This window comes from Astatotilapia calliptera, chromosome 15 (genome assembly GCF_964374335.1).
Source record: "Astatotilapia calliptera chromosome 15, fAstCal68.1, whole genome shotgun sequence".
Lineage (NCBI taxonomy): Eukaryota > Metazoa > Chordata > Actinopteri > Cichliformes > Cichlidae > Astatotilapia > Astatotilapia calliptera.
Window position 1 is genome coordinate 39,550,291 of NC_137436.1, and position 20,246 is coordinate 39,570,536.

The 20,246-nt window shown below is 39.7% G+C and overlaps 1 protein-coding gene across 2 annotated transcripts in view; it reads right to left on the bottom strand.

Annotated features, from left to right (window-relative positions):
• negr1 (neuronal growth regulator 1) overlaps positions 1 to 13,051 on the bottom strand; it is a 165,360-nt gene extending 152,309 nt beyond the window's left edge. For both annotated transcript variants that reach the window (XM_026142485.2, XM_026142484.2), the window contains exon 1: positions 12,530 to 13,051. In XM_026142485.2, coding sequence (XP_025998270.1) covers positions 12,530 to 12,699 — 170 coding nt within the window. In that variant the 5' untranslated portion in view covers positions 12,700 to 13,051. The remainder of the gene's footprint in view (positions 1 to 12,529) is intronic.
• Positions 13,052 to 20,246: the final 7,195 nt, after the last annotated feature.

Genomic DNA, 20,246 nt, shown 5'->3' on the forward strand with positions numbered 1-20,246 from the left:
GAATCAGTGTGCATGTTAAACACAACAATTGGCATTCACATTCTAACATGGTAGAGGCATGGTAGCTACATATGCTGTATTATCTACAAAAGCATTGCATTCATAGCTAGTAGGACTGGATGCTAATTAGCTCTGAGCTGTAATCCTCCTTTTCATAAACGGGGCATAATGCAGAGGAAAAACAAAGCTTCGCTTCTCTAAAGAGAACCTTTGAGGTTAATTCCAAGCCCTGCTAGAAAACTTGCATGTAAGTTTTGATGCCATTAAATGGAATAGTTGAACTGTTTCCTGAGAGAAATGCTTTTCGTTCCTGATCCAGAAGCTTCTGAATTAGCAGCATGGCTTTAACTGAGCCCTTACCCTGTGTGTTTAAGAGCAACATAGAGCTTTATGTTGTTAGGAAAAGGCACTAAACTATATATGACTGATATGCTGCAATTCACCAAGGAAATGACAGAATTACAAAAAGCACAAGTGATATAAAGATAACAGTATAACTGTTAAATTATTTCTGTAACCCAAGCACCCATGCATCAATCAGGTAGCAGCTGTAAACTGCATTTGGGCAAACTGAATGGATTTTCACCTACAGCAGATATCAATAAAATATTACAAGTGTGTTGTTCCCAGTGGAAAAGATACTATTTCATTTGTGCATCTTGATTGTTGTGGTCAAATGTAATGAGCTTGTCTGAAAACCACCAAGATTTACCTCAAAGGGGAAAACTGGTAACTCAAGTAATTAATAACTGAGCACACTGAGCTGACTGCTGCATATCACGTGGAATACAGCAAACCTCAATATCACCGATCAGTAATTACAGAACAATCTAAACGTGACGCTGACAACAGTAGACAGCTCATTTATTACTCGATCGTAACTGATCACGACTACATTTGGTTGCTTACCTTTCAACGCCATTTAGGAGCAGGAGAGAAATATGAGTTGAGAAAAGCCACAGAGAGTTAAAGAAAGATACAAAGACAGAGGAGTGTAGAGAAATCAAAGTCCCACTATGAATAGCGAAAAGCTCTCCCGAGTCTAAAATTAGAATGCTAATGAGTGGCAGCCTCATAGATCAATTGATGAATTTGCTATTTTACAGTGACACAGACTGGAGCTGCCAACGCGTGGTTACAGCAAAGCTTGACAACTATTTAATATCATCTCTATACTTAGTTTAAAAGCAACGTACGTATACCAGACTTGAACATGCAAAGCCGAGACTAAAAACGCCTTCTTTAACGGCTCGTCACACTAGATTCTGATCACATATTATTAAAACTATGTAGGTCAGGGGGCTTTTTCAATAAACCAGCACTAACCGTTTCACTCATCACGGCAGCGTGCTGTGTTCCCATAATAAGTCAAGGGCTAGTGGGAATGTTATAAATTCCACTTGAGCGACATCCAATTTTTTTCGCTTTAATTGGATTACTCTACAGTAGGAAACAATTTCTACCATCTGTGTAAAACAGCAAAGAGTTAATAAACTGTCGTGAATCTACAATTAGTAACCAAAGGGGGCATTTGTCACGGTTACCTTTTATCAACCATAAAATTAAAGCTTTGCAGCAAAATACGCCTCAATATGTCATCAGTACAGTGGCATTGTAGAGAATATTAGGCTTACATTCATAGTGCCTAAAGTCTGGACAATTTTAATGAATCAGTCTTACAAATGGTTTTTATTATTCTCAGCATGACACTTCTGTTACCTTAACTCCTGACCCCTCTGGAAACAATAGGTAGCACAATTCTCAGTGATATTGATTTGCTCCACTGCTTCTTTCTCCATTTACTAATAATTACTAATGCAGGCTCTCCAATTACTCGGCTCCAACAAACATTTACAGCAGCCTGAAATCCACACACTCATTATGCAGATGACAAAAAGAGAGCGAGAGAGAGAAAAGCACAAAAACCATAACCTTCTCAGAACAAGTCCAATTAAAATTCTTTAGCCATGCCAACATAGAACCAAATGAATTATGACAATACATACCTCTTTTAGCTGCCGGGCTTTTTCTAACCAATTTTGAAAGGCCAGCCATTGTGAACATAACATTTAGATAACAGAAGTGTTAAAATAGAGATCACTGTCAATATTTTTTGGTTTTTCCCAAGATTCATCCAACCTATGCCTCCAGGGGGCAAAACCAAAGAATAAATATGAAACAAAAAGTGATTCATATGTACTAGTTTCATTGCCTTGAGGCAAGGTTTGTATGTTTTTGTCTTTTTTGTTAAGCACTTTAAGTTTACATGTAATGAAATGCACTATATAAATGTTGTTGTCTTTTTTTGTTATCCCATCTTAGGCCTCGGTTATATAGGCCCAGAGACCCGTTGGCAACCATCTGACAGCTACCGTCATGAGAAAAACCTGTATTTGTCTGCATTAGGTTGCTGGCAGTCACTGTGACATTGATTGCTAATGTCTCATGTCTCTAATGGTGCAGCAAAAACCAGGTTGTGGTGGTTGACAGTAGATTGCGTAGAAGACAACACCTTGTCTGCAAACACTCACAAACTGCTCTCTAGGCAGTAGTGAAGATGTGAATCTCTAAAGTTCAGAGAGTAAATGGTGAGTGTCTGCAGTTAAGTCAGCGTCTTTCACGCAATCTGGTAGTGATCAAAGCAATCACAAGGATTTGTTGGGGAATATACATTTTCCCTAGTAACCGAATTGCAAGAGGGCTGCCGACCAGTCTCGAAGACTTTGTGACTGAGGTCTTAGTGCAAGTCTCTTTTGCATAGCAATGTCCTTTTTCATAAATAAACTTGTCCCGCGAGTCTTTATATTCCTCTCACACATCAGACACTTCTCACTTCCAGAAATACTATTTTTAGTTGAGGGGAGAGACGAGCAGATAGGAATATGGTAATCCCCTGACCCCCTTTTCCACTCCATCAAAAAGCAGTCAAGCAAAGGAAATCACTTTTTTTTCTTCTCACTCATCATTTCATGATCGTTGAAAACAAATGCAATTTGTTTGAGTCGTCAAATACAGTATATGTGACTCATTAGATATGCTGATATTTATAGAGTTGAAACAACTACGTCATGCCAAAAGTAATCCTAAAGTAATCCAACCTAAATACCGCGCCCGTTCTAAAAGCTCAATTTACAGCGATGCTCTGCTGCACAGGGATTAATTGAAAGGTGATCTGAGGTCACACCTAACATGTTCAACCTACTGCAGAAAAGCTGCAAGCCATCCTTACAATTTCTGAAATCACAGTTCACTAGAAAGAAAATTCATGCTCCATTTGATAGTGATGTGTAAATCCAAGATACAACAACGCCAAATGCTCATTAAAGGACAACAAGATGCCCTCTACAAGACGCTGAAATCCCACTGGACTGTGTTAATTCACTCAGCAACACTACTGACATATCCATGTGTCAACACTTCTGATTTATTTTTCCCTGAGGACCTAACTAATGTTTACCTGCCTCATGTCATCAACTACATTATCCTATGGGAGAGTCCTCTCACGGTGGTGATTCACATTCACTGTTCGTTATAAATAAGTTTAAAACAACAGAGACAGAATGCCTTAGTAAGATAAATTTAGCTCAAAGAGGTCACAGGTTCACCTTCTGACACAGGCCACAAAGCTGCAGAGATTTCCATTCAGGAAAGACCAGAAGCCAAGTGCACCTTCCATACAAATGCACTCTTTTTCCAGCGCATCACTCAGGCTTCAAACCCTGATGTCAGCGAGTTTTGACTATAACCTGCTGACATGAGAGGCATACCAAGACTTGCTGGTATACAGCTCAACTGAGGAGGCACAGATGAAATTACGCAATGTTGTCAGAGAAGCACAACTAATTATCATGAAACACAAGGAGATGCTAACTGATTGATTAAGGATTTTAATTGAAGGGGCTCTGAGGAATCGTTCCTCTCTGTGATGAAAGGCTGGGAAGTGTTGGCATATGATTTAGAGCAGAAAAGGCTGCACAGTATTCAACAAAGAGCTGGGAAAAACAAATCTACTCTGCAATAGCTGTCAGATGGGAGTAGCTTAATCTTGTACACAAACAAAAATATTATGTATCTATAAAAACATGCACGAAAATAGCATGATTTTTGATACAGGCTACTGGAAATCAGTGAAAACACTGAACGTATGTGCAAGCGGCCTGTAAAAACACCCAGCACTTAATTTGAAATATTCACAATCATGCTCAAAATCTCCATCTTGATGATACTGTAAGAATGAATGCTGAAGCTTCTAGATGAAGATGAACTCATCCTCTAAAAGCAAACGTAGCCAATCAAAGAATTACGAGGAATATAAAAACGTATCAATATAGGTATCAATATTTGGAGAGTGGATTGAGCTGAAACTTTTTTTCATGAGATTCGTGTCTTTTAGTATTTAAAACAAATGGCATCTCAAATTTATTCATGTATCAATCTTTATTACACATACAGTAAAAAAGCAGAAGATCTCAAAACAGGACCTGAAAAATTAATCAGGCCCTAGCAATCAAGAAGAAACAGAAATAAAAGGCTAAGGTATGCCAAATTACACAAGAACTGGACTGAAAATCAATAGCTCTTAAGGAGTGATGAATACAAATGTAAAGTTTTTGGTTCGAATCATTCCTAATGTTTACGGAGGAGGTTGGGAGAGCGGTACAACAGTGTCTAGAGCCATTGTAAAACAAGATGGAGGCTCTGTTATGGTTTGGGGCTGCACGTTGTCGGGGACCACGTCAAAATTGTAGGTATTATCAATACGGTCAGATTTTTAGCCACCATGCAACACCATTTAGAAAGTGTCTGATTGAGACGGGCTTCATTTCCCAGCGTGATAATGGTCCCAAAATACACTGTCAGTCATGGATTGGTCAATTCACAGTCCAGACCTCAACATTATTGAAGCAGTGTGGGATCATCTTGACAGAGAACAGAACAAAAGAAGAGCGTTGAATATCATTCAAGAAACCTGGAGACCTATTCCTGACTACTTAAAGAAAAGACAAGAAAACTTCAATAAGAGAGTTCAGGCTATGTTAAAGAATAAATGCGGTCATATCAAATATTGACCTTCAAACTTGTTAGAATTGGGCAAACTTTCCATTTCTATTTGCACAGCATTAATTAAGGGTAGCTGAAGACTTTTGCAGTAATGCACTGTAAGCACCACACCAAATTAAAAAATATTTCATGCAAACTTATGTTTACCTCAGCCACTGAGGGAAAAAAGTCAGCAACCTTGGCATGCACTTCAGCAAAACTCGGTTTCATGTAACTTCTTCTTAAAATTGCCCAAAAGATAACCTGTTATTGCTTCTCCACTCTGTCAAGTTTAATTTTCAGTCTTATAGCTTTCTCACATCACAAAAATGCTCCTCTGAGATTTTCTGTAGAATTATTGCAATTATGTGGATGCTCTGAGCTTGGAATGGGTAAAAGCTCAATTTTTCCACCCCAAATCATTTTCCCTATCCCATATAATTGTAGTGATTATACGAGTATTAGAAAGATGCTTTAAAACCTAGCATAGCATCTATTTCCCTCGAAGGATTTACCTTGAGAAAGCATTTCCATTTAGACTTTAATTCACTGGGGCACTCAATCTCTTTAGTGCTAATTGAAATATATTAGAAATAGAAATGCTTAATTTTTATGAAGTACAATGGATTGACTTGCCTGACAAATGATAGGCACAAATGTAATGCATTTAGAAATTGTTTATAGTGTATAAATTTGGTTTATTCAATGCATTTTAGCCCCAGTGCATAGTTGCAGCATGAAGTTACAAATCATGCCATGAAAAAAGCTCTGGCATCCTGGAATGTGTTCAGCAGGAAGCCAAAAGTAAGAGCTTTTCCTACCATCCAGCATTAAACTGGATGTTCTTTATATATGTTATAAAGAAATGAGGGAGCATCATGTCATGCGTCTGACTAGCTAACCTCGGTCAAGCTGTAAACTTCAAAAAGCTCTTTGTATATCTCATGAATAAACTTCTTAAATATCAACTGGTATTGCTCAACAACAAAAAATGTGCACATAATAAGCAAATTCGTCTCAGAACTGTTTGCTATGACAATCATTGACATTAGAAAACGTTGTTCTAGACAACATTTATTTCCATGGATGCATCAGGACTTTTCATCTTGAACAAGTCCTTCTGGCAATGGGCTGAGTGACTGTTTAAAACAAGACATAACAGACTCTGAGTTTCGAGTGGCTGCTTTGGATGAGGTTAACTGGAGGTCTTAAAGGAGGCAGCTGCTAGGAAAGCTTTCTTAACAACTGCTCTAGCGTGTCACCTTGTCGGCTGGTTTCCATCTGCACTCAAACACATCTGTAACAAATGGATGCCAGAGTGATGATGAATACTTTAGTAAAGCCAGCCTCCCTTGGGCAACGGGAGATACACCTAAATGTTAGCAATACGCCTGCTTTCTGACATAAGACAGCGAGCCTCCAAGCCTTAATAATGTGTGTTTATGGGGTTTTTCATGGCTCAAAATGGACCTTTGGGTTTGACTACACAGGTAAGCACAACTGGTCCACAACCTGCACAGAGGTCCATATTACTTTATTTAACAGATGTATTTCTGTACAATTGTGAAAATCATATTTCCTGTGGTTTTCCTGTTTTGTATTTACAGATCAGTACTTAATTATTATTATTATCGCATCCTATACAAATTTGCTGTTAAACAGAGCGAGGAATTTGTAACCTAGCTTTTCCAAAATTCAAACTCTTTTTATGCTTGTTTACATTATTTTACTTTAAACACACAAAAAAGCCTAACACTACCAGGGTAAAATTATTAGCCACCCTTATGCTAATAGTAAATTGTGTATCTTTTCTCTGGGTAACAGCCTTCATTCATTTGCTGTAGCTTTCAGCAAGTCACACACACGTCTCCTGGTCAAACGCAGCCTATTTTTCTTGGGCAAATCTCTCAAGCTCCTCTAGATATCATGGTCTTCTGGCATGGACTTTGGTCTTCAGTTCACCCTACAAATTTTCAGTGGGAATCAAGTCAGGACGTAAAGGCTTTATTCTGCTGGAGGTAGTTCTTGACCAGGAACAACATATGTTTGAGTCTGTGGCCAGTTTTGTCTCATCTGACAAACGGACGCGTTTTTCTCCAGGTTGTCCCTAGTACACTGCAGAAGTCACATTTTTTCTTGGTCTGCAACCTTGTAGTCCAGTCTTGTGCAGGCCTCTAGTGTCTTGGTAGTTGTTCTGGGGTCTTAAGACACATCTCCTACACAGACTTTAATATCTTTCTATTCCTACCTCTGCCAGGCCTGTTCTGTACTGTAGGGCTCTCTTTGAATTTCTTGATGACACTTTTCACTCCAGTTCTTGACACTTGGAACTAGGACTGCCACGATTAGTCGACTATCAAAATCGTCCACGACTGATTTAATAGTCGACGCGTCGTTTGAAGCTTTGTAAGATCACAAAAGACGCAGGAATAAGTAGCAGGATTTAAGAGTGTAATAACGGACTGAAACAGAAGATGGCAGCACTGCATGTACAAGGATGCCAGCTGCCGTTAAACCCCGAAGAAGAAGAAGCAGCTGTGTCCCAGAATTCATTGCGCAGCCCAGCTCAGTTTCCAACAATGGCGGCAGCTAGTTAGTTTTAATGTTACTCTTATTATTCTTTCTGGGTCACAAAATAAACGTTTCACATATTTTCAGGCGAGACTGTAACTGTGTAAACCTCAAATATCTGCTCAGTTTATCAAGACACCACATATTTTCAAAAGCGCTCCGACGTTTTCGGAGACGTCTGTTACCCACTAGCTCGATAGCGAGCCGGGGGCTAGGCTCACTAGAGCCGTGAGAACACCGGACTCCTGGCAAATCGTTTTCAAACCCACCGCAGTCTTTCGCTACTCAGGTTAAACATATATATAAGTCACTTAGATAACTTAAAAATGTTATTGTTTGGCTTTTTTTTAGTATTTTATTTGTTCCTGAGTAAATCGGTTTGGCTGAGAAATAAAAGTTATAGTTTTTACACAGCTGAATAAATGTCAAGCAGACAGCTGATTATCAGAAGTGTGAGATGCTCCAGAATTTACTCCGGTGTCCTGTTATATTTTAGATAGCAAGGAGTTTATTAAACTTCACCGAAACAATCTGTAAATTTCATTAAAATTTATTAAACTATCATCTTGTCTTTATCTTTAGTTAGCACAGACCTTACACACTTAAAGCTGTAAGCTAATGATAGTTCTATAAGAGCAGATGCTGCTGGTGCAGTAAGCTGTAAGTTTTACGTCCAATGGATGATGATCTGATTAGTCGACTAATCGCAAAAATAATCGGTGACTAGTCGACTATCAAAATAATCGTTTGTGGCAGCCCTACTTAGAACGCTGTGACAACTTTGTAAATCCATTTCCTGCCTTGTGAGCATCAGTAATTCTTTTTCTCAAGTCTAAACGGATTTTGTTTATTTGTGGCATGATATTTTCTCAAGTGAGGCGCAAACTGCTACTGAAGTGTTTATACTGTGTGTAAATTGTAAAATCAAGTTAAAACTCAGGGTTGTCTTCCAAACTTTGGGCATTACAAAGTTAAAGCACATCATTGAACAACAGTTGTTAATGTTGTTAATACTAATTCTGCTTGTGTGAAAATAGAAATAATTATGTTATGTATGTTTGAAAAATCCCGTGCTCTGTTAAAAAAAACAGTTGAGAAAATTTTGACAAAAACTTAAAATTTAATTGGAGGTTAATAACGTTGTCTTCGTCTGTAGGGATGGCTTCATTTGGTACCACCCCTGCTTAACAACTGGTCCTTCCCACATGCAGATGGTTTTGTATCATGATAGTGGCTATTCATTGGCCAAAAAATTAGGTCAACTGACAATCCAAACACTTGATCCCTGAGATTAAGAGACTCTGAAGAAAAGCAGCATTGTGCTGACAGCAACACAGGCTGCATTAAACATGGGGTGCAGCAAACAGACGAGAGGATTTGGGCGTTTAATTAACAGTGACAGACTCAGGTGTGCCTCCAGATGTGTCATAAGAGGTAAACCAGGTTTTCCCCCAAATGAGTGCATGAAACTGCTGATATCTGGCAGTTAACTGATGTGTTCAGAGAGCCCAGTGTTTACTACATCTCCAACCAAGCTGTTGGAAATGAAGTAGCCTCGCTTTTATTTTTTAACTGAACTTGCTGTGGTCTAATTAAAAAGCTGCTGAAATGCAGAAAGAGGTGCTTCTCACCCATGGTTATGGCTGTGCGTTAAGCAGATCATCAACTATTCCTTCTTTTTAAAATTATTTTCTGTGAAGTCTCAACTATTGTTCTTCTTTTCTGTCTAATCATCGTGTGCGCCGGAAAGCGAACACCAAACCATTTAAACTACATGTTGTCTCTGGCTCAAGTGCTCATAGTAAATGTCAAGACCTTTCAGAGCCGTAATAATGACATAGTTGAGAAAAATGATGCATGGCACCATTTCTGTCCTGGATGATGTTAAAAAAAACAGCTTCAGTACAATCATGTAGAGCCAGAAAAGATTTTCATCAACTAGCCTGTTGACATGGAGGCAATGATTTTAGATTTATACGAATACCCGACTTTGAAGCCAGTGACAGGTCAATTTTGTACCATTACAGAGACTGTAAGGCTGGTGGGACAGACCTTATTTTGTAGCTGAGGGCCGACTGTCGTGATAAATAACAAAAATATGTTAAGACCATTGTGTCCCTCTGCTTTTATAGAAAAACATTTTTTCATTGCTGATCTGCGTGTCTTTTGTCTATTTCTCTTCATATCATGCACATTTCATTGAGATGAAATAGAGAGGCATGGGGTAAAAGATAAAAAGATTTAAGAACTGTACTTCAAACCGTAACCATATGGCAGCGGCCTGTTCTTAAGATTTCAGTCTGCATGGACTACATTTATAGACACGAGCTCTTTGCTGTTGATTACAGCTGCTTATCCATGTGGAAGAGGCTGCCACCGATACAGTGTGTTTCCTGACAGCACAGGGAACTGTCTTTTCATCCAGCTGTCTCCCTCAAATTCATAGCCAAATATGTCATTTACTGGGATTTATTCAAGTGAATCCAAACAACACGAAACCTGTAAAAGGGTGGGAAAAGAAATGGATTTGTAGCTACTTTAAACAATGTGTCTCTTATGATTTGCAGCATGTGAAAAATGTGCCTGACTCAAATGCAGGCAAGCAAGACTTTGAAGCAGCACCACAACTCAAATACAGGAGACAATTCATTAAAGGCTGAATATGGCTAAGCTTTTAGGCAATCAGACAAAAATTAAAAGGGTGATGATACACATGTGGACCATTCCTCATCTTCAGGAAGCTCAAATCACTTAATTGCTCTGGACCCAATGTCCAACATGAATCAGGGCAGTAGAAATCCAGCACTGAGAATTGAAGAGGTGAGGGGAAATTAACATATGACAGAAGACGCACCTCTCGGGAGCCACTTCATAATCCCAAGGCAGTGACTAATTGCGTGCTTCTGGGTTTGCTGGTATTTCAGGATGCATGCATTTTTTTTTTTACCAGCAATTTGCTCTGGGGCAAAGGAAAATTGCCCCCACTATTAGTCAGGGGTCTTGACAATGAAGAAACTCAACAAACAAGCAGTGCTTTCAGCACTGAGTCCCTATAAGAGACAGCTCATGCTTTGATGCCTGGCTCTCAAGGCCAATAAAAGAACATGGGGAAATCCAGAACCATAGACCCTTGTAGTTTGGAAAAATGGAGAAAAAACAGTATTCCGCATCACTTCTGTGACATTTTGCGCTTCAGTTAAAATGTTGAATATTTGTATTGAGTCAATAGAGTCACAGTGGCAGTATTAAAATAAATGAAAAATGCCAATCAGTGGTTACTCAGAGTCCTGTATAAGCCATTAATAAACCAGCTATGGAAGTATCTCCAAAATTCTCTCTATAGATCCACTTTACTGAGGCGATGGCCTGCTTGTTGAAAATGAGTGGTGACTTATTCAGGGGGTGGGAGGCAACTTGTCTATTGAGCTGATTAATAGCACAGGGATAATCTCTGGTCCAATAAACCATCAGGATCCAGGCAAAGCTTCTGCCACTGATCACAGCCAACCCAGACTGATACCAGGGAATTAGACATCCTCACTCAAGAGACATTCAGAGGTGTAAGTCTTTGTGATGGGGACGGCCCTTTTGCACGGAGGCAAACGGTGACAAAAATAGTGAGTACCCCTTGTTCCCAAGGTGATTCCTGTGATGAGCACCAGTACATTTTGACCCTCCTCATAATAACTCATCTCTGTATTTTAGCAGAGAATGACCTTGTGTCACAGGGTGGGGGGGAAGTCAGCTTTTCAACAACATGACTAAAAGCCAAGCTGAGTGGGAACTTTAGACATTTAGCTGCTCTGTATTCAGGTCCACACCCAGCATCCCTTAGTCAACATCCACAGAATTCATATTGAAATGGGGCCGGCCCGCCCCCCCATCAGCCTTTCCTCAGAGCCATCAAAGCGGATATTTAATATTGGTAGAACAAGATATTATCTCAGCCCTCCAAAGAGTTTGCTTTAAAAAAAACTGTGCTCTGCAAGAGTTTGAATATTTTTTCTATTTCATATTACCATTATGAAACAGACTGCAAATTTGCAGTTACACAAAAATCTGCAGTTTTGTAGTAAAACTTGTGCATCATGTGGCATTTATTGCAGCACCATTAGTAGCCTGTTTAAACTGAAGGCTGTTTTTTCCTCTTTTTTTAATAGCTTGACAACGTTTCAAGTTGCAAGCTTCCGACAGAAATGGACCCAAACCACACCCATGAAATTAATTTCGCCCTTAATGGTCAGCTACCTGTGCACCGTAGCCTACGTGATGGAGGCAGGGTGACGAAGGGAGGGGTGGAGGAGTTAGCGCATCATTTGCCATAACTCCATTCAGATCAACAGCGACCACACACGAACACACACGAGTACACTCGTCAGGCTGGTTTTTGCAACTGCGACATCACACTGCACATTCAGCAAAATCTGTCCAAAAGCGTTGAGAATAAGCACGCCGGACCCATCGCTCGTAGATTAAGTTGCTTTTCTACACGTATGGCGTTTGAGAGACGGTGGAAATCGGCGGACACAGTGTAAGCAAATTACATAAGCGATAGGCAGCGGTAGGCTAACTTCACGCGATGTGCTCCCACATACGGGCAGCTGTGAAATCACACGCCAACAACTAATAAGACTTGTGCTCAGTTAGCACAGAGGGAAAGTATCTTGGAGAAGTTTGTTAGTAAGCAGCCGAGCTCCGTAGCGGTGGCTGCACTAGCCGGACGAAAACAAGGACGGGATGGAGGGAAAAGCACCTATTGTGTGAGCATCGCAGGCGCTCAATGACAGACCCCCCTCCCTCCAATCTCCAGAAGTAGTTACCAAACATGTTCGCTAAGGGTTGCGTTTGTTTGTCTTTTTGTCTTTTAGCTCCTCAGAACTCTGAAAGGAGAAAGTGAAGTTGTGTTATCTCGCTTTACCTCAGTAGTGCCGTGTCGCCTTGTCTGCTGACCACACTTTCAACCGAGGAATAGTCCACAGTTTGTCCAGCGGGCAAGCAGGACGGCAGAAAGCAGCACAGGCTGAGAATTATCGCAGTAAGCCACTGACCAGAGACACAAGCATCCTGCACCGCAGTCATTATGTCCATCACAGCTGTGTTTTTGTTGTCGCTTTTCCCAAGTCTTCTTGTTGTTAAGAAAGAAAAGAAAAGCGAACTGGGCTAGCTTCAAAAGAAAAAAAACGGAGAACCTTAACGCGAACGACGTTTTATTTCCACACTTTTGCGGAGCCCCACGAATAAACGATCCGCTGTATAGTTTCCCAGGTTTGTTTGGATGGATGTAGAGCTCACTGTGCGGGGAAGTGTACTCTCCAGTGGCTTGCACACCATCTAGTGAGGAAATGCGATGTAAAATGGGAGCAGACCTAGAAGCAGACAACCCCCAGGCTCTGATCCTGTTGCCATGCGGCCGTTTCCCGGGCAACCCGTTCCCAGTGGCTCGTGATGGAGCAGCAAAACCGGAAGGTATTGATACAACCCAGGAGCAATTAAAGATATCGACTGGAGAAGGTCCCCCTATAAGGAAATGAACAGTGAGCATTTGGTGGAAATGGAGCTTACTGACGGTGACGCAGGTGGATCCCACAGGAAAACTCCTGGAAAGCTTTCAAACTGCTACTGTTATAGACACATCTCCAGATGGGAGTCCTTAAAATCAGAGCTTATGCACTTAAACTGTTTGGTTTTTTTCTAGAAGTCATCCACAATATACTTTGAAAAGATAATTACTGCCGACTTGAAGAGTTTGCACTACTAACGGGACTTTTTCATTAAGCAGGGAAAACCCCGGCACAGCACAAACACAGAGCACATACACATAAGGACAAGGGGGACTTGGAAAGTTTGTTTTAGAGCAGTAAACCCCATCCATTATGCTGCTTTAAGCCTTTTGACTTAGCCTACATAATACAGATTGTCTGGCCATAACCATGGAAATGACATACATTTCTATGAGGTGACATATTGGCATAGTGCGCTGAAATATCCGTGGATTCTTGGCATGAGCAAAACCTTGTGGATTTGCTATGATTGTAGCAACAGAAGGCACTTAATCAAGCAGTCACCTTGAATGCCTATTCAAGAGAGCATGTGCATAAAAATGACTTTAAAAATGAGGCTTAACATATTGTTGAAATAAAAAATGTTTTTTTTAAAAAAAGAAAGCCAGTCGGATAACTGAGGGCATTTTCTGATTCAAGCAAAATAAAGTAACAGATGTTAATCCACAGTGTCTTAATCCCTGTTGTTTTGTTGTTGTTGTTGTTTTCATCCCTGCAGCCACTGCAGCTTCTAGTATTTTTGATTTGATTTGTTACTGATGTTATTTTACAGATTTGAGCTGATATCCTATACAAAGTAACCTTCATCTGATTCCTATGTTACATTTCTTGCTGAATTCTCTTTTATACTTTTTTTTTTATTATTTTATTAATTTCCCCAAGGGGATCAATATAGTTTCATGATATTTTAGCTCACTGGACAAAAGTGTAAAGATTGAAGTCTCTAATGTTATCACAAGGTTAGAAGAAATGAAATAAAGACTATAAACTCCTGAAAGGCTTTTGCTGCAGTTTTTAATAGTGAAACAAGCTTTAAAGTGATACCCTGTCTTTGGTTTAAAATTAGGAAAGAAGCCTTGATCCTTTGTAAATTTATTCGGGGTACTGTGAAAGTTGCCTCTCCAGCGTTGGTTATTTATTCAAGAAGATAAATTGTTATTTCAGTGGTGAGAGAAAAGAGAGAGAACGGGGCAGATTTCTGTTTGCTCTGACAAAGAGCCAGAAAACAGGTTTCCAGAGGTTACAGGGGACATTTCGCCATATTGGAAATGAGTCAACAACCAATGTTCCATGACAAGCAGCATTAAAAGCAGGGGGAGTGAAAAGTTCATCTTGTCACAAAAACAATTGTAATTTGCATAACTGAAGCTCCCTCTGCTGTTAATAGCTGTGATAATGCCACCAGTAGAAATCCTCACGCTCTGGTTTTGTGACAGAGGTGTTTTTATTGGGCTGAGACAGGAAGATAATTTCCATCCTTCCCTTGTCAGTCACAATGCTGATTTTCCCCCAGTTTCTCTGAGCCCCTCAAATTACCTGAGAAAATGTACCTTTCCATGCATGAAAGCTATAATTACGATGACTCCATTTAGTGGTAGTGCACTTTCCAGAGAGGTGTGGAGGGGTATGCGCGAGTGGCAGCCTGGTAATAACCTCAGGAATTATGAACAGGATGAAAGAGATCAAGGCTGGACTATCACGATGTGTGCGAGCTGTTTTGAGTAATGGATACCACAGACGTTTCCCTCCAGGTGTTGGTAGACAGTTGTCTTCTCGGAGCTAGAGGGAAACTGATGCATGCAATTTGCTTTAATAAGGAGTGAATGAAGCAACACATAAAAAGTTTTCTTTGTGCAGCTTGTTTCCACCAGTTGGTTTAAATATATTAGCGCTATTATTATTATTAATACCACCAGGAAGAATAGACTTCTTCATCTGTCTGCTTAATGGAGACTGTTATGCAGAAGCAGGAGTGCAGCTACCGTCTTGTGTGTTACCACTACTGTATAACCAAACGCACTGAAACATGCGCTGGCTTGTCTTGGCTGCTGCGACTGAATGATGAACTTGAAGTGAAGCGAACACTCTTTGACTGTTATCTTTCTGCAAGTTGTGACAGCATTCTGCTTTACACCAACCGCGGCTGATTAAACTAATTTAGTGCAAGTAAGGCAGCATATTGAAGGCTATTGTTTCCTGAAGTAGTTAAGAACATGGTCATTTTTTTCTGTAATAGTGATTTGGTTAGCTATTATGAAAATGGATGACGTCCAGCGGGGAACTGTGCCGATCGATCACGACGAAGCAGAGAAATGCTGAACGGCTCTTGTGACTGCAGCCTGGGATAACAGGACACGAGAGCGATCCGTGAGGGAAATGCAAGGATAATTGATGTCCTGTTCAAAGGATCCGATTTTTAATCTCAAATTTACTCAGCAAAAGCTGTATTTTGATTAAATAATGATAAAGAATGATGTCAAACTGCTCTATTCATCTCCATTTTAATGGATATGTTGTTCTGGATCTAGGCTATCTATTATTAGAAACACAACCAGGTGGGGGAAAAACGAATGCAGCATTTGGTGTGTTTTATTTCTTCTGAATAAAGTTCCGAGTTGCAGTTTAGAACAGGTTTAATAACATCAGCTTTTACAGACTCATTGTTTTAACGATGCTGCTTATTCTGATATACACTTTTAACTTGGTGGGAGGTTTTTCAAATCTCACTCTGCCTTAGTCAGTCATAATGATTCTAATGTGAAACTTTTGCCTTGAATCCGTGTAGGCCAAGCTTTCTTTATCATTTTATTCTCACAGCTGTGAAGTTATTAATATCTAAATTTAGTCTCTTTACTGCTGTTAAATATGAGCTAGTCAATGTCTATACTCTTCACGTTGGGGCATTCATACCACTGTAAGTTTGCTCTTAGGTTTTTGGACAGCTAAACATTTTGTTGTAATTTTGCTTCTGTACACCAACACAGCATATTTTAAATCAAATGAGGAGAGTGGAATGCAGACTTTCAGCTTTAATTCAAGGAGTTTAACAAAAGTATCACTTTACTTACGAATCACAGTCATTTGTATACAGTACACAGTCCTGAGAGCCTCAGCAGTAATTGTAAAACTTTGCCTGAAGTTTCCTCCCCTGAGATGCTCTGCCAGGCCTTCACTGCATCCACCTTGGGTTGCTTTGTGTTTGGGAGCCTCTCGACCTTTAATTTTGTCTTTACTAAGTGAAAACCTGCTTGATAGGTTTGTAGCATAAATAAAAGTTGTTACAGACCTCCTAGGATGAGACATTCTTTCAATCTACAAATGGTTATATACTTCTAAGCATATATAAATACATATTTCTAGGCATAAATGAAACTCCAACAATACAAATCTAACATTGCTCTACTGTGGTGAAAAGCCTGTAATTGTAAGCTGAGTGTGGGTTTATCCCTGTAACTTCAGGGTTACTCCTGGGTTTTTGTACTACAAAGGCAGATCACCTCATACTGGGTGCCTTGGTAATTTACGCTGTAGACCTAACCTGCTGTCGAGCAGGTTGTGTTCTTGAGACATCAAAAGGTACAAAATCAGTGCCTACTGATCAGGGAGTTATCCCCAAAATTGCATCATCGTTCTAGCAAGACCTCTGTGCACAGACGGTAGGAACCTCTAAAGTTTTCCAATAGCATCAAAAGTCTTTGTGTTTCCCTGAAGATCATCAGATTTTTAGATTCAACTTTATTTCTTTACTTCTTGGCTCTTCATGCAAATAATTCTTGTTAAGGTTCACATAATTGAGGAAGGAGAGTACAAACAACCATTGGTCCAGAAGATCTTGGTCAAACAACTGATTTTAATGAATACACGCGTGGGAAGACCACTCTGTACGCAGACAGGAATTAATCTTCGACTTAATCAAAGCATACACAGATTTTTATAGCATCAGGGTTTGAATTAATGACGCCCCTTCATACGTCACAGACAGAATATATGCATACGTCAAATCAAAACCACAATGACTTTTAACACAGTTTAAAAGAACGTTGTCTTCGTCTTTATGGCAGGTACTTCCTGTCACTGCCGGATGCTCGCTTGTCATCTTGACACCTCAGCAGCAGTTCTGCGACAAACTGCTCTTTTTGCAACCCCAAGCAAAACATGATTAAACTTCCACCTATAAATGATTCTCTCTAACTGAGTGTGTGTGTGTGTGTGTGTGTGTGTGTGTGTGTGTGTGTGTGTGTGTGTGTGTGTGTGTGTGTGTGTGTGTGTGTGTGTCTATGTCGTCCTCAAATGCTCTCTCAATTCACCCGTTGCACTTCTGACCTTTTACCAGACCAGAGGCTCATCCTTATGTGTAATAACCTAACTGAAACTATATGTACTATATTGAATAAATGTTTTAATCAAGAACTTCTACTAAAAGCTTAATAAAAGAATATAAAAGTATACCAGACAATTTGAATAACCTAGTAATTCAAATAGCCTCGTCTAACCTGCTCCTCAGAATAACTTAGACTCTGCTTTCACTTCTGCAAACTCTCTGCAACTTCCTGTCAACTCCTGCCTGCAACTTAGTCTTTCTGAATGATGATGATTATTTAACAATAGCAGTAAAATAATTTCCCTGCTCCACATTCTACAACAGTTTTATTTGTCCTGTAACCGTTAATAAATGATCCTAATAGAGGACAGCTATTTGTGCTCGTGAGCCTTATATCAAACTTGCATGTACACTAAGCCTATATTGGAATTTTGTTTATATATTTATCCTTTACTTGCACCATTAAACACCAGCTGGGCTGTAGTTGAAACAGTAATAATTATTGTTACTACAGTAGCAAATCAATACCAATTTTAATCCATCAGATTCTCCTGTGTTTTAACGATTGAGTTGTGATATCGAGAAGTCTGTTAAACCTACACAGAATATTTGCTAGCTTTCCTTCCTAACCTTCAAACAGGTTCAACTTTATTGATGTAGTAGCTATTTTCCTCACTACAATGTTGAAAGCACACTGACATTCATACAGCACTTTTAATATTATGCTACTGTACAGTGCTTTTCCTCTCACTCACACACTGATTTGTCTGCAGCTGCTGTCTTTCTTTCAGCCTGCATTATGTGTTTAAGCTCTTTATATTTTTCCCATAGCAAAGTTTTATCCTCATCTGTGAAATCAGCTGCGCCACTGCCAGTACACCTATCCATGTTTTAGATTGGTCCGATGCTTCTATGTTCTCATAGCCACATTTGGATACTCTAGGTAAACGTAACAATTTGATAACCAGCTTTCTGTGAATGTTTACTCTGACTAGAGAAAGAGAATCTAAATAACAGAAAAGCACTGGATATGTTTAACTTTCTTCAGACTGGCTTAGCCATCAAAGAAAATCCCATTTCTTTTCCTCAAGAAACTCTTTTGCAGAAGTTTTCCAGCACACTTTGGGTCATTATCCATTTCTACTGTGAAGCGCCATCCAATCAGGTCTGCAACACTGGCTGAATCTGAGCAGAGAGTATAGCCCTGTACACTTCAGCATTCGTGCTGCTGCTTCTATCAGCAGTCACATCATCAATAAACACTAGAGACCCAGTTCCACTGGCAGCCTTACAGTCCCATTCCATAACATTGCTTCCACTGTGTTTGACTGATGATGCAGTATGCTTCAGGACATGAGCTGTTCCTTTCTTTCTCCACACTTCTCTCCTCCTATCATTCTGATACAAGTTAATCTTGAGTTCACCTGCCCAAAGTTCCCCTTATTCTTTTCCAGAAGTGGAACGGCTCTTTTAGATGTTTTCTCACAAATTATTATAATATATCTAATCAATAAAAATTTGTGTTTCCATTAAACCCACTGTGGTGGTGTAAAGAGGGCAAATAAATAAATACATTATTGTAATAACGTTAGGGGGGGGGGGTATTTTAATGCCCTAATTGAGACAAGAAATTCTATTTTCAACACTTTAATTTTAAAGAAAACTAAAACAGACAGATCATCAACCAAAAATCCCGAAAAAATCACACACACTACATACAGGTTATAAATTGATTTGCACGTCATTGAGTGAAATAAGTTTTTGAGCCCTATAACCTGGCCACAATTCTGTGTCCTACAGATTTGTTGTGTCGTACATAGATTATAAACAATCAATCAAACTCATGTGTACGAACCACATCTGTCCACAGATTCCGGTTCTTCCATTACACTTCCACCATCAGACCAAAGAGCTGTTGAAAGATGTCAGGGACCTGCACAAGTCCGGAGCAACAAGCTTGGTGAGAAGGTGACAACTGCTGGTTTGATAAAATGCAAAATGGCCACCAGTCGACCTCTGTCTGGAGCTCCATTCGAGATCTCATGGGGTTAGGATGATCGTGAAAAAAATGGTCGATCCACTCAAAGCTACACGGGTAGAAGCCAGCTCTGTTCTAGGATGCCCTCTGGACCCAGTGGAGGTGGTGAGTGACAGGAGAACGGCGGCTAAGCTGTCATCCCTGTTGGACAACGTCTCCCACCCCATGCAGCAGACTGTGACAGCACTGAGCAGCTCCTTCAGTGGGAGACTGCGGCACCCACGGTGTGGGACGGAGAGATTTCGCAGGTCTTTCCTCCCCACTGCTGTCAGACTCCACAATAAAGACTTTAACTGATCAAGCACACACATCCATACATATGCAATAATACTAAGTGCAATAATCCTTTCTGTCATCGTTGTATTTTTACTCAGTTGTATATAGTATTTGTATTTGTATTCTATTTTTATCTTATTGTATATTTATTTTATTTTATTCTACTGTATATAGTATTTTATTCTATTCTGTACAGTTGTGTACTGTATTTATTCTTATTGTATTCTAATTTTTGCCTCATAACTTTTGCACTGTCCACTTCCTGCTGTGACAAAACAAATTTCCCACGTGTGGGACTAATAAAGGTTATCTTATCTTATCTTATCTTATCTTATCTTATCTTATCTTATCTTATCTTATCTTGTCTTATCTTATCTTATCTTATCTTATCTTATCTTATCTTATCCACAGTCAGCAGACCCATCCTAATTGTTCTAGT